The 24,409-nt window shown below is 41.3% G+C and overlaps 1 protein-coding gene across 5 annotated transcripts in view; it reads left to right on the top strand.

The window, feature by feature from the left end:
- TRMT9B (tRNA methyltransferase 9B (putative)) overlaps window positions 1-24,409 on the top strand; it is a 57,980-nt gene that overhangs the window by 19,554 nt on the left and 14,017 nt on the right. For 4 of the 5 annotated variants that reach the window (XM_032328866.1, XM_032328863.1, XM_032328865.1 and 1 more), the window contains 2 exons: window positions 7,539-7,735; window positions 20,084-20,238. In XM_032328866.1, the coding sequence (XP_032184757.1) occupies window positions 20,085-20,238 (154 nt within the window). In that variant the 5' untranslated portion in view covers window positions 7,539-7,735; window position 20,084. The remainder of the gene's footprint in view (window positions 1-7,538; window positions 7,736-20,083; window positions 20,239-24,409) is intronic. The other variant, XM_032328867.1, reaches the window with a different exon arrangement.

The raw sequence follows: 24,409 nt of genomic DNA, 5'->3' as shown, positions 1-24,409 counted from the left end.
TAGAGAAATGTAAATAAAAACAATGAGACATCACCTCACACCCAATAGGATAGATAAAATTAGAAAAAAAAAAAGAACAGAAAATAGCACATTGAGAGGAGGTGGCACCTTGCACATCGGCAGGAGTGTAAAATGATAGAACCACTCTAGGTAACAGTATGGAGGATTCTCAGAAAATTAAAAATAAAACTATCATATGATCCAGCAACCCCATTTCTGGGTATTTATCCAAAGAAGAGAAAGCAGAATCTTGAAGAGCTTTTTGCACGCCTATGTTCTAGTGGCGTTGTTCACAATACCCAAAAGGTGGAAGTTACCCAAACAGCCATCGACAGAGGAAAGGATAAACATCGTGGTGTGTACCTACAATGAAATATTGTTCAACCTGAAAACAGGAAGGAAATCCAGAGGTGAAACTTAAGGTCATTATGCTAAGTGAAATAAGCCAGTCACAAGACAAATACTGTATGAGCCCACTTATATGAGGTATCTAAAGTAGTTAACCCCTTAGAATGATGGGTGGTTGATAGGGATTGGGGAAGGGGAAAAGGGAAACTATTATTATTTAATGGGCATAGAGTTTCAGGGTTGGAGGATGAAAACGTTCTGGAGATCTGTTGAAGAACAATGTGACTGTACATAACGCTACTGAGTTGTACACTTAACAAGTGGTTGAGATGATAAATTTTATTTTGCATGTTTTTATCACAACTAAAAATAAAAATTTTTAATTTATGACTTATTATTTGCCTCTTTCCTTTTAAAAGTTGTGAGTCTAACAAGAGATTTTAACTGATGCTTCTAGCTATTTGGAAGCACTCATTCCTTCCCTTGGCAATTGGCTACCACCACCAAATCTGCCAGATACAGTAAGAGATATTATGGGTAAAGAGATGAGGCAGGGATGGTTCTTGTCCATACAGAGCTGAAAGTTAAGTTGGAGGAAATAAACAAATGAGTATAGTAATGTCTTTTCAGTTCCGTGTGATCCATGCTTCCTGACAAGTGACAGAAACTGACATTGGTGATCTATTGGCTGATTAGGAATTTATTGGAAGGATATGGAGGTCATAGAAAGTCAGAGAACCAGACTTGGAAAGTAAGTGCACCCTAGGGCAGCTCCAGAAATCACAACCCTGAGGTTCAGTCATCAATCTGAGCAGGACCCACTAACACCACTTCAGAGGCCTCCTGCCACACAAGGCTCCGTGTCCATAATAATCACTGGAGTGTGAGGACCTCTCAACCCACAAACCCAGAGCCATAACAACAGAGAGAACATATTTTAAAAATAATTAGATATAATTATATCTAGTAATTAGATATAATTATTAGTGGCATCACTCTAAATTCTCCCTTCCCTTCTACCTCATTTTCCTAAAATGGACTTATAAGAAAAAGAGTGTCACGTATCATATAGATCAGAATCATATATACAAGCCCCATCTCGTGGTCACCAGATATTGTTTCCATGTGGACTTTAAGTAAGTCTTTCTTAGGCCATTCTACTGTTAAAAAGGCCCGCGATTTCTAGGTCCATGGTAAGATCAGTGATAGGACATCATTTATTACTTCTTTCACTGTAAGGTACGTTTCTTGGTCCAAAGCAATGTTGTTTGAGATACCATGTACTTGTTTCATTAACACCACGTGAGGACAGACCAAATGGTGAAATGGTGGCCCCCATGGTGCTGGTGTTGATGTGTATCCATGTCATACAAGGGGAGGAACAAGAGGGCACAAGGTGGTGAATCTAGCTGGGGGATAGCAGAGCCTTCATAGAGAATATGGCACAAAGAGACCCTTCCAAGATAATTGTGTCTCCCAGGTATTCCAGGGGAGCAAGATAGTTCCAGGCAGAGGGAACAGATGAGCAAAAACCATAAAGACATCAAATGTCTAAAGCATTCAGAGAAACTCAAGTCATAAAGGTACAGCATGACACAAACTAAGGAGCTGGTCCTGGACCACAAATCAGCTAAGTATCTACACCGATTCCTTTATCCTTCATCACAGCAAGAACTTCTCAATGAAAGAAGCCATCATTGGTTTAAGTTCCGGTGCCAAGTCCTTATGGCAACAAGCAGTTTGCTGACTGGCTACTTTGAGTGGAACATCATAGTGGGAAATGCTGGAGGACAAGCTGGGGTCACATCTTGGAGAGCTTTATGTGATATACTGAGGTATTCAGACTTGCTCTTTAAGTTCGAAGAGGAGTGAGATGTGATCTTGACCATGCTGTTGAGGACAAATTTAGGGCACAAAGTCTGGGGGACTGGTGGGTCTAGAAACTATCGTATCAACCTGGTCCCCAAAACTCAGCCCTTTATTTCAGTGTTGGTTTGTGATCAAGCTAATGGAATGAGAAAATTAGAGGAGGTTTAGTCAGTTTTTTCACAAAGCTAAATATTATTCAATATTAAAGATATTTCTTTAGTTTGAAATTGTGGGCCTCTCAACTTTTATGGGGGTAAATTATCCATTCATCTATGCAATTATGGTGACAGTATAAAATTGGCATTAAAAATGTGTGTGTGTGTGTGTGTGTGTGTGTGTACACGTATGCGCGTGTGGGCGTGTGTATATGTCCATCCTAGCTTCAAGTAAAGAACCAGCTGGCCCCTCTGGTTCTCCAATTGTCCATCTGAGATTTTTGGGAGAGGTCTGTGAAATCCATAAGAGTAGGAACTCCAAAGCTGAGGCAGTGGGGAAGGAGTGGGAGGCACATAAGCGGTGAGATGCAGATCGAATCTGTAGGAAAAGATGCTTGACCGTCCAGATCTTACTGTACTATGTGTGCATGTGACTCTCTTCCTGAACCTCAGATAATCCAATTTTTTTCATGACAACCCTATGAATACCACTTTTGGATCAATGGTAAATAAACACCTTTTTATGAATGCAGAATACATCTTCACATTTATCCCCTTATCCTATTCTTAGAGAATCGTCAGATGATATCTCGTTTTATACTGACACCATAGCCTTCATGTCAATTCCGTCTTGAACCATCACTTGACAGTAAGACCAGTGTGGAACTCCTTATCACATGACCTGCCGAAACCTTCTTTCCTACGAGGAAAGAAGACGGGTCACGTTCTGCTTCTCCTCTGGTGTTGCCCTCCTGCAGCATCAAAACAATTTTCTTTCAAGTTGCCATTCTAGAGATTATATTGCGTTTATCTTAACGCAGACCAGAGCTGGTTTTGTCAAACTGACACCAGCAGCAAAGGCCTGGAGGAAGCCGGGTGCTATAGTTTCATTTTTCTTGAATCTCATATTTGACTTCCTGGCAGTCTCTAATCTACAAAATCAAAATAAACCATAATAGAGCTCAACGAAGCAGGTCTAGTCATTCACTGCCTGTGCAGGAGCAGCCTTCGGGAACAGATCTATCTCATCATCTGCTGTGCTGGGAGCTCTTTGTTCCCTCTTTGTATCCTCCTCCCGTAACCACCCTCCCCACTACCCACACTGACCCTCTTCCCCAGGCTTTGAGGACCTTCATTTCCGTCACTGAGACTGTGGAGATGGTATCCTGCCCCTAAATGGAGTCAATTTAGACATGTAAGCTTTAAAAATTTTCAAGGAAAACCAAGTATTCTTGGGAATATTTGGTCTTTGTCCCAAGATAGATTTCCCTCACGTCGTCTGCTTTCTTTCAACCTACACTGACTCTGGGGTGACCTTTGGACCCTGTTAGGATTCTGGAGAACGCCATACTCTCCTAGGACTACATATGATGTAGTTTGGAGGCCCTGAGTTTGTTCTGCTCATGAGATTTTAATTAGCAAAGCTAGTTGTTCCTTTTCTTACCATTTCTTCTATAATCTCTCTGGTGTGTCATTAAGGGCTTCTGTGTAGGATAGGGAATATTAATTAGAAGAACATCCTGTTTCACTTGCCTCATTACGTCGAGGGAATAATACTCAAAGTGCCACTCCAAATTATAAAAGCTAATATTGCTTGCTATCTATACTTTTTATCAATAAATCATGGGCTTACTTCCTGCTGCTCTTATTCAGTGATTGTTCTGTGCCTTCTATCAGCCTGGAGCTTCTGAAGAGGAGGGACCTCACCCATTTTCTGCTCCTCTGGTAGCTACCAAAGCATCTGTGGCCTAGTAGGGGATGTATGAGGTTAAATATTTGGGATCCGTGGTGTTCTAATCTTATTCCTGTTCTCAACTCTGCATAATTTCTTTTGATTTAATACATTCCCATAGTCCTAACTGCCAAGATGTAGGATAATGATTTTTAAATGATCTTTAGTCCAGCCTGTGCTCTGGAACTCCATATCCATCTTACTTTGTTGTCTTCCAAACACGAAGAAAACAATATATCCAGCCCTGAACCCTCCCTCTGATTATTTCTTCTGATGGTGAACCTTAGCTCCATTGAAAGGACCATCTTTTTTATTCTTCTGCTCTTTTCTACACACATGTATATGATAGACCTTTATTGAGCACTGTGTAAATTGCAGCCCCCACCAAAGACATCAGCCATCGTGATCCTAAGCTCTATTGTCCCTAGCTGGAAAACACTGCAATCAGAGAACATAAGGAGTATGGACAAACAGCCCGTGCCAGAACATGGAATATAACCTGTTCCTGATCATGGCAGTTCAAAGTCAGTTACCAACATCCAGTCCCTCTTCTATCCTATTTCCTGCAGATGCATAAATCTTAAGTAACCTTCTTTGATATATTCACGTGTATTCCAGAAAAGGTTCATCAGTTTATAGCTGGTCATTACCAAAGTTTCATTTTGTTTGCCTTTTGTTGTCTCTCCCATTTTGTTTTAGGATGGTGGTGGTCCCTCTTACAATGTCAGCAGTATTATTCCTACTGCTGCTTCTTCAGCACGCTCTTCCTCGGTCCCCCAGTCCTGCTAATCTGATCCTTTCTCCTTACATAATATCTCTTATATTTGGCCTTACACGCTAAATATCATACCTAAAATATTTAACTGGGATCTTTCTCTGTCTTCATGGTGAACCCAGCCAGGAAATATGAGCCTACAGTATTACCAAAGGAGATTTTCTGAAAATTTAATCCCAGTATTGTTATTGTACAGTGTTATGTTAATTTCAGGTGTACAATACAGTGATTCAAGAATTCCATACATCACCCGGCTGTCATCACGACAAGTGTCCGCCTTCATCCCTGTCACTTATTTAACTCACCCCCCCCACCTCCCCTCTGGTAACCATCAGTTTGTTCTGTATAGTTAAGAGTCTGTTTCTTGGCGTGTCTCTCTTCCCCCCATTTTCTCATTTGTTTTGTTTCTTAAATTCCACATATGAGTGACATTATACTCTCTAGCTCCATCCATGTCATTGCAAATGATAATATTTCATTATTTTTTATGGCTGAATAATATTCCTGAGTGTGTGTGTGACCTCTTCTTTATCCATTCATAAATCAGTGGATACTTGGATGGCTTCAATATCTTTATTATTGTAAGTGATGCTGCTGTAAACATTGGGGTGTATGTATCCCTTTGAATTAGTGTTTTGGTGTTTGGGGGTAAATAGCCAGTAATGAGATTACTGGATTATAGGGCAGCTAATTTTCACTTTTTGAGGAACCTCTCTACTGTTTTCCACAGTGGCTGCACCAGTTTGGATTCCCACCAACAGTGTAAGAAGGTTCCTTTTTCTCCACATCATCCTCAACACCCGTTGTTTCCTGTGTTTTTTATTTTAGTCACTCCGACAGGTGTGAGGTGATTGCCACTGTAGTTTTGACTTGTATTTCCCTGCTGATGAGTGATGTTGAGCATTTTTTCCTGTGTCTCTTGGCCATCTGTATGTCTTCTTTGGAGAAGGATCTGTTCATGTCTTCAGACCATTTTTAATTGGATTATTTGGAGGTTTGATGTTGAATTATGTAACTTTTTTATATTTTTTGGATACTAACTCTTTATCGGATATGTACCTTCTCCCATTCCATAGGTTGCCTTTTAGTTCTGTTGATTGTTTCCTTTGCTGTGCAGAAAATAAGTTTTTTACTACTAACTATTCCAGAGATATATGCCTAATATAATAAAAGGGCTCATCTGAATTCAACATTTTTAAAAGACAGACACTATCCTATTTTGTCTTTGCCCAGCAACTTCTGCGAGAAGACAAAATTCACATTTTCAGCGGGGGGATATTTGGATCCTAATTTAGTAAACGTAAGGAAAGTCAGTTACACGTGTAGGTATTAAAGGCATGATTTTGGTGTACAGAAAATCTTCCCCACCCTGCTTCCATCCAAATAGCTCACAAATGCCTTCTGCACTGTCTACAATTCCTTTCATTGGCTAGTGTGATGGACTCATCTTCAGGGGCACACTGGACAAGGTTAATAGATGTAGGCACTAATGCCTGAAGGAAAGGCGCATAGCCAAGTTGGCACTCCACGGAGGGCCTAGGTCAGGGTATGCAAGCATGGATCTAAGTAGAGAGCATTTCTTTTCAGGACTAGCATGAGGGCTCAGTAAACCACATCATCTCCTCTACGATAAAGGCAGGCTCTAAAATTATAAGAGGAAAGATGAGATCCAACGACAAATAGCTCTCTCAAGACCCTTCTTAAATGTTCTTCCTAAAAAGTCAACCCTTGGGGCTTTCAGTGGTACAGATCATATATCTGATACGACTGAGAGATGACTGAGGTTTAAATGTATAGACATATTCTGAAGACCCAAAATAAAGCTTTCCAAAGCGCCCCCAGATAGGGGACCAAGACTAGTGTGGGTAAAGAGCAGGGGGAAGCCACATGCATGTCACCCCATCATCCTGAGACCACTGCCTACAGTAGGAGGTGCAGTCTGTGGCAGTGAGATGTACATATAAGGAAAATGAAGACTAGGGAACATGGTTGAGAACTGTGATCTAGATTAAGTAATTTGCTTCACTTACAGACAAGGAATCAGGTCCCTGAGTATTAGAGAGTTGGCTTTTCCTATCACACCAGGCATTCCTCCAGATCTCATTTTATACCCCAAGACTTCTACATTACAAAGTGCTCTTTGGCATACAAGGCCCATCTCTATTTTCAAAAGTAACTAAGTCTTCTGATGAGTTTCATGACAGAGCCACTGTGTGATGAGAAAAGAAAAGAAATGTGAACAGCGAAGAATAAGTAGCAGTATGTCTCAAAGTGATGGTGATATTATGAACAAATACTGAGCAGTTAAATTGTACTGGCGTGATTTAATGCAGTTTGGTAATATTGTCTTAAATAGCATACATTTCCTTAAGCCATGGGATTCAGAGTTGACCCTCAGTGCTTGTCATTTTTCTAGGAACAAGATGAGATCATTCAATGTAATTTTGGGGAGAAAGTACTGTATATTTTATAGAAAGCTTAAGAATTAATTCAGAAATGGCTCTTACCACGGCTGGCATTCTCCATATATTCCCAGTTCTTTCTAATCCCTTCTTCTCTGGGTAATTTATACATGGGTCAAGAGGTCAGCCTGAGCTGTGGCTGGTTCAGTATTTGTCTTATGTAAAATGACATTGAGCATTTATGTTTTCCCGAATAGGGCCTGTGTTCCTTTCGGAGACTCATGCAAAGTGCGTCATCACGTGAAGGACCTCGCTGTGGATTTCACTCGACTACTTTTCATTTACATTCCACACTGACAAAGTCATGGGCAAAACCTGTCACTCTCCAAGGGTAAAAACTGCCGTGCTTCACAAAGGCAAGAAGTAATTTTCCTGTAATCACAAGATGACTCAGGTTAGTAGCTTTTAGCTTTTACTATAATTCAAATAACAGGAGGGCACTGGGGCACTGGGCAAACCTCATTAGCCCCTATCTCGATAATTTTAAATTTACGATAATGTGATATAAAGTAAGTTGGAGTTTATTTTTGTACAAGGTGGCAAAAAGAATTTAAAAATAGTTACATGGGGTGAGGTCAAATTATAAGAAAGCATGTAGTATTTTTTAGATGCGAAATGCTTTTCTAGTAAAGAGCATTGGTAAGTGATAGCTGTTATCCTATAAAAGTTTGCAGTATTGTCTGTACTTGAAAGTAATATGTAGATGTTAAGTTTGAAGGATCAGGGATTAAAAGGTAAAAAAACCAAAAAACCTGTATCTTGTAGTTAAGTCTTTGAACTGTCCTGACCAACTTGTATTGTTATGTTAGAATTGCAATTAGAGGGGTGCCTGCGTGGCTCAGTGGGTTAAGCCTCTGCCTTCAGCTCAGGTCATGGTCTCAGGGTCCTGGGATTGAGCCCCGCATTGGGCTCTCTGCTTAGCAGGGAGCCTGCTTCCTCCTCTCTCTCTGCCTGGCCTCTGCCTACTTGTGTCAAATAAATAAATAAAATCTTTTTTAAAAAAGAAAAATCAGAATCTCCTAGGGTATTAAGCAGAAAAACAAGGTGATGTAGCTCAGTCTGGCAAACTAATTAGGGGGAAAAAAAAAGAACTGCAGATGGAGTAGGTCTTTACAATTTAGAGTTTACGTTTGCTTTTTTAATATTGTGTCCTCTGTGGCATTTATAATGGGAGAACAATTTATATGCTTACATTTGCTTTTAGTTACAAAAATATGACTCTGCCTGCCTGGGGTACATGTGTGAAACAGCCTCTGCCGGGGCAGGAAATCATGAAATAGAAAAGACAATTGGGGAAAAGCTCAGTCCTTGTCCTGTTTCCTGTTGGTCCCAGCAGGGCATTTACGATTTCTGACCCCATACTTGAGGGCCAGTTTGTCTGGAGTTAAGTACCATTGTCTTGCAGAAGGAACTAAGCAATAGGCTCACGGATGCGTTGGTTCTGCAGGTAGATATTGAGTGACTGCTCTGTGTTTTGCATGATCCAAAGACAAAGAAAGGTCCTAGTCCCGTTCCTGCCCTCCAGGAGCTTCCAATCTCATTAGGCACATATATAAAGTTGAGAATTCAAGATGGGATCAGGAGAAATGTCCGAAGAGTGAGAAGAGTGATATAGATCATAAATACGCAGAGCACACGAAGAGTGGGGAAGGCTGGTAAATATCTATGGCTCTGCCTGAAGTCTTTATGGAGGAGGAAAAAGTCTGCTAGACTTCAAAGGCCAGGTAAGATTTTGGAAGGGGAAGGTGATAGAGCATTTCAGATGACAAAGGACAGTCTGCTGGCTTTGGCAAACCCGAATGAAGAGCTGTGGGACACCCACTGACAGAAGGGTGAGAAGGGGTCTCCAGGTGGAAGCTGAAAGCTTGAGACGCGGTGGCTCTAGGACAGACTGGGACCTGGTTGTGGAAGGCTCTGAATGCCAGACCGGGGAGTACAAGCTTCTTCCCACAGAGAATAGAGACCCCTGGGAGGCTTTCAACACTATTAAATGGCTTTTCTCCGTTATCTGGAAAATTATCCAGGATTGGCATGAAGCAGAGATTCTAGATTGCTTTTCTTGAGCTCACGGAGGGAAAATGACAAACCACCATCAAGCCAGGAGTAACACGCATACTGTGTAGCCCCTGCTGTCCCCTTTTACCACAGGGACGTACCGTGTCTCCGGCAAGCGATGGTTAATGGCGGAAGGATGGTGCAAACTCGCAGCCTTAAGGATAGAGAAGATGTGGGGAGTGGGAGGAAGGCCAGGGGGCGGGGCAGAATGAGCGGAACTTGTAACAACAGCTCAGATACCAGGTTGTGGCAGTGCAAAAAGAAAGGCGGAGAGACGACAAAGATGGCAGTGGTAGCATCACAACTCTGACCTCTGGGCTAGCGCTGGTTCCCAGAAGATGCTGCCATCCCAGCATGTTTTAGCGCCATCCAGCTTGAGCAAGGGTCTTTTTGTCTATTTGTGGCAAGTCCTATCGGGAACTCTGGTGGCCACAACGCGGTGCGCCCGCTGTGACACCCCCTGAGGCGGGTGCCGTGGTTGCAAAGACCCATCTAAGTCTGTTCATAAAGTCTGTTGGCAGCAAACATCAAAACAAACTCCTCCTCAGGCAAGAAGGAGGGATTTGTTGGCAATGTACTAAGGAGCTGACAGAAGAAAGAGCTACAAGCCAAACCCCAGGAAAGGCAACAGTTGGAAGACTTGAGCATCTTTGACTTGTGCAATTAGGAACTGGGTTCCAACTACCTCTTACCAGTTTCTCAGGGGAGAGAGAATGACTGTCCCAGATTGGATTATATGTCAACCGCCTTTGCCTATGTGACCAGCAGCCCCGGCATCAATGGAGTCTGAGGTGGGCAGCTCCTCAAAAGAAGAGAGGATAAGCAGAAATTTCTAAAAAGTATTTAAGCTCTGAGGTGCCTGGGTGGCTCAGTCAGTTAAGCATTTGACTCATGATTTCAGCTCAGGTCATGATATCAGGCACCTGGGATCAAGCCCCGTGTGGGGCTCGATGCTGAGTGGGGAGTCTGCCTGGGGTTCTCTCTTTCCCTCTCCTCCCCCTCCCCCTCCATGGGCACATGTTCTCACTTAAATAAATAAATAAAATTTAATTTCTAAAATTTCTAAAATACAAATAATGGTCATATATGTGTGGCCTCAGGCTTGGGGAGAGATCAGCAATTTCACAGAATCTCAGCTTTCCAAAATGATTTTTTCACAACTACCTCTGCTCTTTCATACTAAAGTCTTACTGTTTACAAACAAAGGAACAAACAGATATTGACCAGAAATTATCCTCAGCAGTGACTTCATGCCTTCATGTTCTGGGTTCCACACATTAGTGTCCTTTCATAGCAGTCAGACCTTCAAACCCATCGGGTGACCTGAAGTGATTTGATTTCTGTGCCTTAGCTATGATAGAACTTTTACGTTTGAGAGAGAGAGAGAAAGAGAGAGGGGGAACACACAAGCAGAAGGGGCAGGAAGAGAATCTCAAACAGACTCTGCGCTTAGTGTAGGGCCCGATGTGAGGCTTGGTCTCACAACCCTGAGATCCCAACCCTGAGATTACAACCTAAGCCAAAACCAAGAGTTGGACACAATCGACAGCGCCATCCATATGCCCCAAAAGGGCTTTAAGAAACACAGTGGCTTGCCCAGTTTGGGTCAGTCTTTGAATAGATACTTCTTACAAGTACAATTTAATTGAGTTCTAAGGTGACGATCCTAATTTCTCATGCATTCATTTGGAGATGTGTTACTCTACATGCAAGCAGGGCTCATAGACAGTTTCCTTTTTAGCAATTTCCATTTACACTGGAAATGAACATAATATATTAAACTCCAGCATACTACAATTCTAGACTTCTAGAGCAAGAGTTTTTAAGCTTCTTTGGTGTGATTTTGAAATTTAGTTTTTTAATACAAAGCTTCAAGCAAATTTCAGTTACAAGTTGTCAAATCTGATTTCTGTTAATGATTGATTAATGGCAATGCATTCTATGAATGGTGAATATTACAATCTAAATATGTAGTTCTGAGCCCTAATTGGAATAGATATAAATTAATAAAAACATACAACTATGTATTTTATCTCTTCTTTATTTTTATCCCAATAAAGTTGGGACTCTTAGATCTTTATCTACTTTTCCCCCTTCCTATGTCTTGCTTCTTTTGCATTAACATATAGGAAGCACATGATAATCCTTCAAAATATATTTGTTGTCCATTTTTTTCTCCTTCTTTTCTCTTCCCCTAGTGCCTTTCCCCTTCCTTATCATTCCATTTTGCTCCCTTAAAAAGAAAAACTACAGGGGTACCTGGGTGGATCAGTCAATTAAGCATCTGACTCTTGATTTCAGCTCAGGTCATGATCGCAGGGTCATGGGTTTGAGCCCTGCATCAGGCTCCACACTCAGCGTGGAGTTTGCTTGTCCCTCTCCCTCTGTCCCTCCCCCTGCTCTCTCCCTCTCAAATAAATAAATAGAATCTTAAAGAAAAGAAAAACTGTATTGGCACATATTTTTGTCTCCTTCTTTGTTTCTTCTGTTTCTTCTATTACAACTGTGTTGTGCAGGAGATTAACTGTCCACCTATCAGTTAGGCTCCAAATTGCTGTTCCCTTGCTTCTAAGGCTTATTAATATTGTGAAATCATTCTGAAGGGTTTTATTCTCCCATAAGCTCAGCAGGTTTTTCCAGTAAGTGCCCTTGCAGATAGCCTCATCGACAGCTAGCTAAACCTTCCAGCTGATCAGCATAGGAGTAATAAATCAGGAAATTTAAGTTTGTCCAAACATGTTGAACAAGGCACTGACATATCCCAGAATTGTCTTAATGGGTAACGGTAGAACAACAAAGTAAATAGAGAATGACTGTAATTAAGAAAAGGACCCACATGCTGTTATAAGCTAAGGCTAAGGCAGCATCTTTCCCGGATTCTTTACATAATATCTGTCCCCATCCATTTACTGAGATCTACAATCCTCTTATATCATTGTAGCTGTGCTTCTTGGAGGCTGGAGCTAACAAAATTCATCCTTAATTTCACATTGAATATTTAGGTAAAGCTATTCAGTTATCTAGTAAGCACATGAATCTTGAGTTGGTAAAGTAACTTTCTTTTCTTGAAGCAGACCAATTAGTCACTGACCTGCTGCCCTAATATGACACCTTTACTGAGGGCAAATGGACTTTATTCTTCACTGGTTACTGGATAACCTGGCATGAAATGTTTGTTATCTTATTTAAATTAGTACAAAATCCTCAGAAAATTTCCCTATGCCATGTCCTTAAGGGTTATTTGTGAATCAGTTTTTAAGTGTGTGGTTGTTGAAGTCAAGTTGGGTCCACATCCCAAGCATTGGGTTTATCTCTGTTTGTTCAGGTCTTTTTTATGTTCGTCGAAAGTTTTATAGTTTTATTCCAAGAAAAAAGAGGAAAGGAAATCCTTAAATTTTGTCCTTAAATTTCTGACCTAAAAACTCTTTCAACAGTTTCCTATATATTATTACATAATCTAATTTCATGGGAATACTGCCTCAACATAGTATCCTAACTCATCTTCGACCCTAGTGATCTCCAGTTTCTAGGTCTCCCTCAGGAGGCACTAACTGAGTGACATTCATTCATCCTGGCAATGGCAGAACACAGCTGAGAAAGGATATTCTGCTCAGCTTGGAGTTTTAAAATGCTTTAAACTTCATAGCAAGACAACTGTCTGAAAGTGAAAGAATTTTCTTACATTGAAATATACAGGGAAGTACATATAAGTGTACTCTTAGGTGAATTTTCACAAAATAAGCACACTTGTGTAACCAGAACCCAGATCAAGAAGTAGAATATTACCCACACCCGGAATGGTGCTTTCCCTGCTCCTTTGCTATTACCACACCCCCAGGTAACCACGATTTGACTTCTAATTGCACAGATTGTTTTACCTGTTTCTGTACTTTGCATAAATGGAATCCTACACTCTGTATTCTTTTGTGTCTTTCTCTTTTCACATTATATTTAGGAGACTGAGCCATCTCATTGCATACAGTCGCAGACTTTTTCATTCTTATTACTCTCCAGTATTTCTTCATATGAATCCATGGCAATCTATTTGATTGTTCTATTGATGACGGACTATTGATATAGACATAATGCATGGTTTCCAGGCTAGTGCCATTTTGAAGAGTGCTACTGTGGAAATTCTAGACTGTCTTTTGGGGAACATTCATGGGCATTTCTTTTGGATATATATACACATACATAAAGAGTACAATCTCTGGGCCACAGGATGTGCATATATTTGGCTTTAGTTGTCACTTGCCAAACAGTCTTCCAAACTGGCTGACATGATTTACACTTCTACTAGCAGCGTATTCTAATTCTGGCAGGTCCATGTTCTCACCCGTACCTGGTATCTTCTGTGTTTTTCCTGTTAGCTGTTCTCTCACTTAGAGTGTGGTATCACACTGTGGTTTTAATCCGCAGTTGTCTGATGTGAATGAAGATGAGCACGTTTTCATATATTTCCTGTTCATCTCCTGCCCACTGTGCAGTTCTGTGGATTTTTTGTCCTTTTTTATATTGGGTTGTTTGTCTCTTGCTTAATGATGTGGAAGAAATCTTTATATTCTGGATATAAATTCTTTGTCAGATGTATGTAGTGTGACTATCTTTTTACATCCTATGGGTTGAATTTTCACTCTCCTACTGATGTCTTAATTTAATTTATTTTTAAAGATTTTATTCATGTATTTATTTGAGGGAATGAGAGAGAGAGGAGTGTGAGTGGTGGGGTGGGGGACAGGTGGGGCAGAAGGAGAGAGAATCTTAAGCAGGCTCTACACTCAGCACAGAGCCCTGATGCAGGGCTCGATCTCATGACCCTGAGATCATGACCTGAGCCAAAACCGAGAGTCAGACACTTAACAGACTGAACCACCCAGGTGCCCTGTGATGTCTTAATTTTAATAGTCCAATTTATTTATTTTCCCTTTTATGGTTAGTTCTTTCTAGGACCTGTTTGAGAAATCTTAACCTACCTCAAGGCCAAATAGAAGCTCTCTTTTTCCTCTAAAAGCTCTATTGTTTTACCTCACAGCAAAAGGGTGTAATTCAGAAATGTCACCAGTAGATATCTGCAGACAGAATTAAATAAGAAAACAAATGAGTATGTTTTCCATTGAGCCAGAACATGAAGGACTGATCAGAGAGAAAATAATTGTGTAGAAAGAAACTCCCATCACAAACAAAAGACAAATCCCTTCTGGTGACTGGGCTGTGAGCTTAGAACCTCTTCTCCCCATCTCTGAGCTCCCTTCTAGGAGTGGTTACTATAGGAACTGTCCTGGGAATATGCGGTTATGGTGACCCCTCCCTGGGGACAAGGAGACACTCGAGGGGACAAAACAAGGCCTCTAAGAGTCCTCTTTGCTCTCTGTGGGTCAAGTGCAGTGTCTCATCTCCTTGATAAGCTACTAAGAAAATATTTTCTCAGAAGGCCTTTTCAGGTCCTCTGAATGTTTCTACTATTTATATATGCATGTGATAGGCATAGTTTTACAATGGTCATTAAGAGCAGTCCATTTTTTGGCACCCACTTCAAATCTCAAAGTTACATTTGAAATTGTGGGTGTTGGACATGTCTCAATGTGCACCAACTCTCCTTGTTTCTTTGCCCAGGAACATGGCATTAAGAAAGACTGCAGGCTTACAGACGGGCATAAGGAAACTTTATGGGTGATGGCTACATTCATTATAGTAATTGTCTTGTGGTTCCCCATGTGCATATGTAGAAAACTTAGGAAACAGCACACATTAAATATGTGCAGTTTGTTATACTTCAATTTTACCTAAACTGTTAACAATAAAATAATTTAAAAATATTGTTAATTTTCCTGGATTTTCATTTTTCAATTTACTCATTAAACATGGTTAGTGCTGTTATATTTAAGACTAATGCTAGATACCATGGGCTGACCAAAGATGCATATTTAATGTTGTTTCCTAAGCAATCAGAAACTGTCAGGAATTAAGTAGATTAAGTAGAATTACTTAAATAATTGCTTAAGTCATTATAATACTTTGTAGACTATGAAACATTTCAGGTCCTATGGAATTTAGGGGTGAAGGAAGTTACATTTATGTGAGAAGTCTGGAGAAAACCACAGGCAAAAGTTGCTCTGTCGCTCACAACATCAAGTTTTAAAAGGCAGGATACAATACTGAATTCCGTTTTCTCCCAGTTTTGTTACATCTGTAGTAAAGAGAAAATGTCAATTTTATGAAGAAAAAAAAAAAAGACACACTCACATAGTACCTCCTCATAGAATATGACTGATAGGTTTTACTTTTTCATTACCTATTCAACATTTCTTAGGTGAGCTGTTTATTCCCTTTTTTTTTTTTTTGGCTCAAAAATATGCTGTGTGTCCATCAAGAGCAGTTGCTTGGGGATCTACGTAGCTTTTTCCATGATTTTGCAGAGACATGGAAAATGGTGCTGGGGCTACATGCTCGTCCTAAAGCTTCTGCCCAGACCCAATCCACATTTTTTTTTGTTTTGTTTTGTTTTTGTTTGTTTGTTTGTTTTCCTGCTCATATTTAATGGCCAACATCCAGGCTTTCCCAGAATGAAGTTGGGTGGAGAAGTGTTTTCTTAATCACATGCCCAGAACAAGACAACCAAATATTTGAGACTTCTTAATGATGACCCTGTTGCTAGAAAAAATTGCTGAGATCCTTGTTTTTGTTCCTCTATCCATGGGAAACACATCAGGCCACTGACCTCTTTTGTTAGTTTCCTATCACTCTCTTGCCTCTCCCATTTTCCAAGGAATACAGGCTAGACACAGAACAAAAACCAAAGCTCTTAGTGTAAGAAGTAAGGCTGGGTTAGAGAGGACGCTTGTCGTGGTCAGGTCAGAAACACCAACAAGTGTGAGTGCAAAGGGGAACTGATGGACTCCAAGGTGAGGAAGATAAGGAGCAGCCCCCAAAGTCTCAGCCAAAGTCTCAGGGAGTAGAACCGGGACTTTACACGTGCCATGTTTCCCTTTCCTCTCTGTGTTCGTCTCTCATCCGTTTGCTTTGCCTGACTTCATTCTCTTTCACCTAAAGTCAGCTCTTCTCCGCATGGGGGAAATGTAGCCACAGGCAGCCTGACCGTCACATCTCTCTAGCTCTGGGATGCCAGACACAAGGCCACTGGTTTTGTTTTGTTTTGATTTGTTTTTTAATGTATTTATTTTAAGAGGGAGGGAGAGAGTGTGTGTGAGAGTGGGAGTGGGTCAGGGAGGCGCAGAGGGAAAGGGAGAATCTTTAGAAGGCTCCATGTTGGGGGCTCAATGCCCTGGCCCTGAGATTGGAACCTGAGCTGAAATCAAGAGTTGGACACTTCAGTGACCAAGCCAACCAGGTGTCCCAACGCCACTGGTTCTTTAGCTCCACCTGGAGATCACTCCAGGAAGGCCTCTAATTGGCCCGCCTTGTATCACCTGCCCACCTTGGACCAATGATTGTGTCCAGGGATACGATACCATGATCGGCCATGCCTGGGTCACATGTCCATCCAGGCAGGACAAGATAAAAATGATCAGAATGAGGGCACTTCTGAACGTGGTTGGACAAATACAAATAATAGCTACTCTAATCTCCTTAGAATTAGATACGCCAAGGGCAGTCTTTTAAAACTGTAAATATTGTAAATCCAATCATGTTACCCACCCCCAACCCATCCACCAACGAGAACTTTCTACTTCCCGTGGCACTTAAAGTAAGACCCAAATCAGTTCTTTGAATTTTCAGTGGTCCACTTCCTCTGTCTTCTCCTTACCTTTCAAATTATTTTGCCTTCTCTTCTGACTCACCAGCAAGGCATCAGTTAGCGACAAGGGCCTAGAGTTTGACAGCACACAGGTTAAGGAGCCTGGCTGAACGAAACCGTATCTCCCTAGCTTCCCCTTGAACCACGTGTTTTAGTACTAATCTCACTCACTTAATCACATTACCTCATTCGCAAGGATTTGCAAGGAATTCTCCTCTATGTATAAAATCCACATGAAAAATATTACAGGAAATTTAAATCCAGTGTTAAAAAAATGTCATATAGGAGAGCCCCGACTCTACAAATCAGTTTCACAGTCAGGTCTTTACTCTGCAGTATATAATCTTAACTGTAAAATACAGTAAAAACAAAATGGATTTCTGTTGTTCACACACTTTAAAATAGCTCTTTGTTTACTGTAGAGGCTAAGCAATTTGGGAGAAGACTTAGAGGAAAGTCTCCAAAGGGTGCTGTTCAGATACTACAAATTCTGAGCTTATAGCTGCAGCCTATTGAAGATAATCGAGTTTATGTTGTTTGCCACTTAACGTGTGCAAATACAAGAAAGCTAAATGTATTTGTTCTGGGGTTCCTCAAAATAGCCTTGCTTGATTTGATTCCTCCAGGGGAAAAATGTTAAAGAGACTTAAGTTTATGGAGATTTTGATTAAAAAGAAAGGCACTCCATGTTTGGGTCTTTCTGCTGTGGAGGCAGTTATAGACAGCCGTATGTTTACTTTGTAAATTGCAGTTGAGGGAGCAACATAAGCTGTTTCCAGTTTGGGTGGAAGTTGTGTCAGGCCTCACAGATGAGATGTGTACTCTTGTTAGGAGTTTGCCAGATTTTTTGCAGGGGCTGTGGGCAGGTCCATGGTAATTAAGGAGAGCCTACTGCTAATTTGTTTTCTTAAGAGTAAATCCTGAACTGCTCCTCCTTGCAAGAGAAAGAATGATGGAATTAGAATATCATCATTTGGTGATGACTGTAGTACTAACTGTTTTGGGCAAGAATCACGGAGGGATAGGATGCTAAAATTAGCTGACGAGACTCTGAGAAACAGGATATTTATGTAGTCTCAAAGCATCTCTCCACAAGATATTTCTTAAATGCAAGGGGGAGTAAGAAGGGAAAGGCACTTTGTAGTTCCTAATGAGGCAGCATCTTACTCAAGGGCTTCCTGCTTTCCAGGGTGGGGGTGGTGAGCGGATGGAGGGTGGGCAGAGGCACACAGGGGCTGTCTGCAGACTATGCCCTTCTCCTGTGGCTCTCTCATCTGCCAGCTTGTGAGTGGAAAGTCCCTTTCTTCCCACACTCCCCAGGGTCACTCCCTCTTCTCGAAAAGCCAGCGCCACCTTCTGTACTCAGGATTAAATTCTTTTCTGGTTATGTTTGTTGGTTCGTTTATTGATGGTCTGCTGTGTGCCAGCTCCAGGGGATTCAACTTTAAATAAGACAAGCCCTTGATCTCTAGGATCTTCCTGCCACCGCTAGAGGAAAATACCAAATAAACTATTGTAGCCCTTTGGATCTGTTAAGGTATGCATGAGATGCACAGGAGTATACAAGGGGCAGTAGGGCCCTTAAATGATTGAAAATACTTTGGGGGCACCTGGGTGTCTCATTGGATTAATCCTCTGCCTTCAGCTTGGATCATGATCTCAGGGTCCTGGGATTGAGCCCCGCATCAGGCCTTCTGCTTGGCAGGGAGTCTGCTCCCCCCACACCGCCGCCTGCCTCTCTGCGTACTTGTGATCTCTCTCTGTCAAATAAATAAATAAAATCCTTTTTAAAAATTAAAAATGGAGCACTGGGTGTGGTGCATAAATAATGAATTCTGGAACACTGAAATTTTTTAAAAATTAAAAAAAAAACAAAACTGTAATATTGATTGGTAAAAAGCCACACCCTGGACCCCTGGCCACTTCCCTGGGATACTCTCCACTGACAGGCCTCAAGAGAATAATTAAAAGATTAAACCCCAAATAGCAGAGGCCTCTAAGAATACTTTTACATTTTCCCACTCCTTTCTGATTGCCTAATCCTGCATGAGAGGTCAAACAAGGCTTTCTGGAAGAGGCAATGTGTGTGTTGAGAATGAACAGAAGTTAGCCAGGTAAAGCACAGCGTCTGTTCAGGCCCCTGGATCCGGGAGAGAACATGTCACACGGGAGAGACCAGGGTTCACTGAATGGAACAGCTCATCAGTGGGGGGAACGGTGGTGAGAAATGGCTTCAAGAGTTCAGTTAAGGACAGATCAGAAAGAGCCTTGTCCACCCTTCTGAGACACCTGAACTTGATTGGACAAGCTAGAAAATGCCTCTGAAAATGAGAAGCAACACAATTCGATTTCTGTTTCAGAAAACCAGTTGTGGCGTAAGTGAAGGAAAGGGATTGAAGGGGAATAAAACAAACAAACAAAAACCCTGTTAACAGACTGTGGAAGTAATTCAGGCAGGAGATGAGCACCTTGTCTAAAGCAGAATCAGTACGGAAATAGAGAAATAGTTGCAATCCAAAAACATTAAAAAGGTAGAATCGATAGGGCTTTGTGATTGGATTGGAGTGAAGAGCTACCTGTTATAAAACTTTAAAACATATTTAGCATTAGACAGAATGATTCTATCCAGAGAGAACGATTTGGTAAGCCTTTTATCTGTGCTTCCAAAATGAAGAATTGATCTTGCGCAGAAAGTTACGGTGACTGGCTCGTTTACAAACCATTATTTTCAAAGATCTGAAGATAATAACTGTGCATTTGCTAGTCTTTGGACAATTATGGTGGGTTTACGGTGCAGGTTTTGTCCTCTGCAGTGTACAAGAGAGTGTAAGGAGAGTACAACCTGGACGCTTGTAGGTTTCCAACTTTAGGAAATGCACATCCCCATCAGCTGTCTCTGACCTGCATTTCTTGGGCTGGTCCCACTCCCAGGATGGATCATGAGGCTGCCCAGCTGGAGAAGCAGCACGTGCATGATGTGTATGAGAGCACCGCACCTTACTTCGGTGACCTGCAGAGCAAAGCTTGGCCTCGTGTCCGCCAGTTCCTCCAGGAGCAGAAGCCCGGCAGCCTCATCGCTGACATAGGTAATCCGGGCTTGTGCCGTGTGGTTGGAAATATATTCTATTGTACCTTTCCTTTTCAGATGCGTTTTACACTTCTGGTCTAACCAGAAGCCTGAAAGTGCATGCTTGGCCTGCCAGTACTTAGACTAGTCAACCTTATAGCAGAAATTCATCAAGTCAGGAAGTAGGAAACTTTCTGGTATCTACATTTACACAATGGCGACCTTTTCAGGAGCCTCTGTGCACATCTTCCAATGAAACTGACCTGGCATTGAATGAATAAATCATCACTGAAATGACTGCGGGCGAAACTGACCATTTAAAATTTGGAAACATTCACATTTGTAAATAACATTTGGTGGCTCACCTTTATGGGCTCTCGTGTCTTCTACAGAAGAGCCAGAATTGTGGGATGACACGAGAGGTCCCCTAACCTCTTATTAGTCTCATAGATCCTTTCCCTTAATGCTTCTCTAGGTCTTTCCTTATTAGAGCCTATCTTTAATTAGATCATAGCTTCATAATCACAGATTTGTCTGGAGGACTTTGGCTCAGTACCTTTCTGAATCAAGAAGTGGTAAGCCACAATCCAGTAGATCTAAGAGTAAGTTGTGAGAAATTATAGGATTCCAACTGAAGGCACAGCCTCCCAAAACTGCTTTCCAGCAACCGCATACAGACTGTGCCCAGGAGAGTCCTAAATCTGCAGTTACCAATCCCATCTGATTTGACCTTTACTCTAAACATTTACTCTAAATATTAGTAAGAGAAACAGATGTGTGCCCATGGCTTTTAGCAAACTAAAGATGGTATGAGTAGGGGGAGATCCGGGAAAGGGGAACAGGTCATGTAGAAAGAGAGAGACTTTGAAAACTGTTTCTATCATGTCAACTTTTTTTTTTTATTTTTTATTTTTTATAAACATATATTTTTATCCCCAGGGGTACAGGTCTGTGAATCGCCAGGTTTACACACTTCACAGCAGTCACCAAAGCACATACCCTCCCCAATGTCCATAACCCCACCCCCCTTCTGCCAACCCCCCTCCCCCCGGCAACCCTCAGTTTGTTTTGTGAGATTAAGAGTCACTTATGGTTTGTCTCCCTCCCAATCCCATCTTGTTTCATTGATTCTTCTCCTACCCACTTAAGCCCCATGTTGCATCACCACTTCCTCATGTCAACTTTTAAAAATTAACTGTGGTTTCAGAAGAACAGTGAACTTGGAGCTCTTACCACCCACAAGGTCAGCAAAGTGCCAGAATCTTAAAATCAGTTAGGAGGAAAAGGAGCCATTCCATAAGTAGCTTTGGGACAACAGTATAATTACATGCTTTCTCATGCCTTACCCCCCAAAATCCAAATGAAGCAAGATTTAAGTATGAGAAAACAAAATTGTTATAGGACTAGATGACTGACTAGATCATTTTTAAAAATATCCTCAGAGGCAAAAACCCCTTCTTTGTGTAACACCAAGGAAAGTCAGAAATCATAGAAGACAACTGTCATTATTCATAGTCCCTAGGTTAAGTTGATAAAATTGCCATGAACATTAACTTCGTGAATTCTGAATTACCGTCCCTAGAGCAAATGCAGGCTCAGGTTCCTGTGAGTCTCTGGTCACAGCATTCTTGTCAATGATCAACACCTATCCTTGTTTCATGCTTCTGTCTACTTAAAGACACACCATGACTATATAGTATGATCTTTAACACTGAACTCAAGGCCAACACACCAGCACTCATGCCTGAACAGAGTTTCCAGAGCACACATATCTTGTCCATTAAGCTTGTCATCGCCATCCTGGGCTTAGGAACCCCTCGCAGCGCTTGAGCCCTATACCCAGGGACCATCCAAAACCATGACGTCACTAACACAAAGCACAAAAATGCAAAAACTGTGGCACTAAATAGACTATGTAGAGGGTCCTTGTTGATAGGATGAGAACCGAAATAAGACACGAGTCAGGCACCTCAGGCAACTCGGATTTTTCCAGACTGGTTGCTGCTGTGTCAACAGGCTTGTCGGTGAACCACTGTCCAAGTGTTTGAGCACTGACGTGGGCGGGGGGGGGGGGGGGTGGTCATAGACTTTATCAAGTAGGTGAATATGCAAATATGGAACCTGTGAGTGATCGACTGTATCGATATCTTTGACCGTATGAAAAGTTATAAATTCTACAAGGCAAAAATCTAGACAAAGATATAAATGAAACAAAAATTTAAAATATCTACAACTTATCTGATAGAAAATTAGATAACTTTCTTAATCTACAGACATTCTTCAAAGTCAATATGAAAGAATAGGACCAAAATTTCCCAAAAAAAGAAAGGATAAGCAAACAATTCAAAAAAGGAGGCATACCGATCGCTTAAGATTGTTTTGCTAGGTGATGACCTTACGTGGCTCAATAACAAAGGTACCAAAGGGTATTCAGTGAAAACTATGCCATCCCAGTCCTACAGCACCAAGGAACCCATGCCAGAAGCAATTAGCTTCTTGTATGATCCTGAGACATTTAAGTAGAAGCATTTACATAGGTGTACCTATGGGTGAATTTTCCTTTTTTGATTAGCACAGATGGTGGTCTGTAATATAAACTGTTATACACGTAGCTTTTGTTTCCTCTCATATATTGTGGAGATCACTCCATGTTTGTACTTCTAGAGCTGCCTCCTATTAAAACCTGCATAGCAGCCTCTGATCACAGCACCGTGTTAACCAACCTATATTGTTTGCTCTAATGTGCTACTGCAAATTATGGTGCAAATAATATTCTTAGATGCCCCTGTGCAACTCTATAATAATATCTAGTAAATATTTCTTTACCCATTTGTATCTTTTGAATTTTGTGCTTTTACTTTTTTTTTTTTTTTTTACTGCTCAATAAACAAATTGTACTACTTTGATTACATAATGATGGGGGCATTGTTTTGTTTTGTTTTGTTTTTTCTTTTTTTTTTTTTGTTTTGTTTTGTTTTGTTTTGTTTTTTGTTTTTTTTTCAGTGTTTTTTTTTTTTTATTTCCAGCATAACAGTATTCATTATTTTTGCACCACACCCTGTGCTCCATGCAATCCGTGCCCTCTATAATACCCACCACCTGGTACCCCAACCTCCCACCCCCCGTCCCTTCAAAACCCTCAGATTGTTTTTCAGAGTCCATAGTCTCTCATGGTTCACCTCCCCTTCCAATTTCCCCCAACTCCCTTCTCCACTCTAAGTCCCCATGTCCTCCATGCTATTTGTTATGCTCCACAAATAAGTGAAACCATATGATAATTGACTCTCTCTGCTTGACTTATTTCACTCAGCATAATCTCTTCGAGTCCCGTCCATGTTGCTACAAAAGTTGGGTATTCATCCTTTCTGATGGAGGCATAATACTCTATCCCCAGGGGTACAGGTCTGTGAATCACCAGGTTTACACACTTCACAGTACTCACCAAAGCACATACCCTCCCCAATGTCCATAATCCCACCTCCTTCTCCCAAACCCCCTCCCCCCAGCAACCCTCAGTTTGTTTTGTGAGATTAAAAGTCACTTATGGTTTGTCTCCCTCCCAATCCCATCTTGTTTCATTTATTCTTCTCCTACCCACTTAAGCCCCCATGTTGCATCACCACTTCCTCATATCAGGGAGATCATATGATAGTTGTCTTTCTCTGATTGACTTATTTCGCTAAGCATGATACGCTCTAGTTCCATCCATGTTGTCACAAATGGCAAGATTTCATTTCTTTTGATGGCTGCATAGTATTCCATTGTGTATATATACCACATCTTCTTGATCCATTCATCTGTTGATGGACATCTAGGTTCTTTCCATAGTTTGGCTATTGTGGACATTGCTGCTATAAACATTCGGGTGCATGTGCCCCTTTGGATCACTACGTTTGTATCCTTAGGGTAAATACCCAATAGTGCAATTGCTGGGTCATAGGGCAGTTCTATTTTCAAGATTTTGAGGAACCTCCATGCTGTTTTCCAGAGTGGCTGCACCAGCTTGCATTCCCACCAACAGTGTAGGAGGGTTCCCCTTTCTCCGCATCCTCGCCAGCATCTGTCATTTCCTGACTTGTTTATTTTAGCCATTCTGACTGGTGTGAGGTGATATCTCATTGTGGTTTTGATTTGTATTTCCCTGATGCCGAGTGATATGGAGCACTTTTTCATGTGTCTGTTGGCCATCT

This window comes from Mustela erminea, chromosome 21 (genome assembly GCF_009829155.1).
Source record: "Mustela erminea isolate mMusErm1 chromosome 21, mMusErm1.Pri, whole genome shotgun sequence".
NCBI lineage: Eukaryota > Metazoa > Chordata > Mammalia > Carnivora > Mustelidae > Mustela > Mustela erminea.
This window is presented reverse-complemented; position numbering and strand designations above follow the sequence as displayed.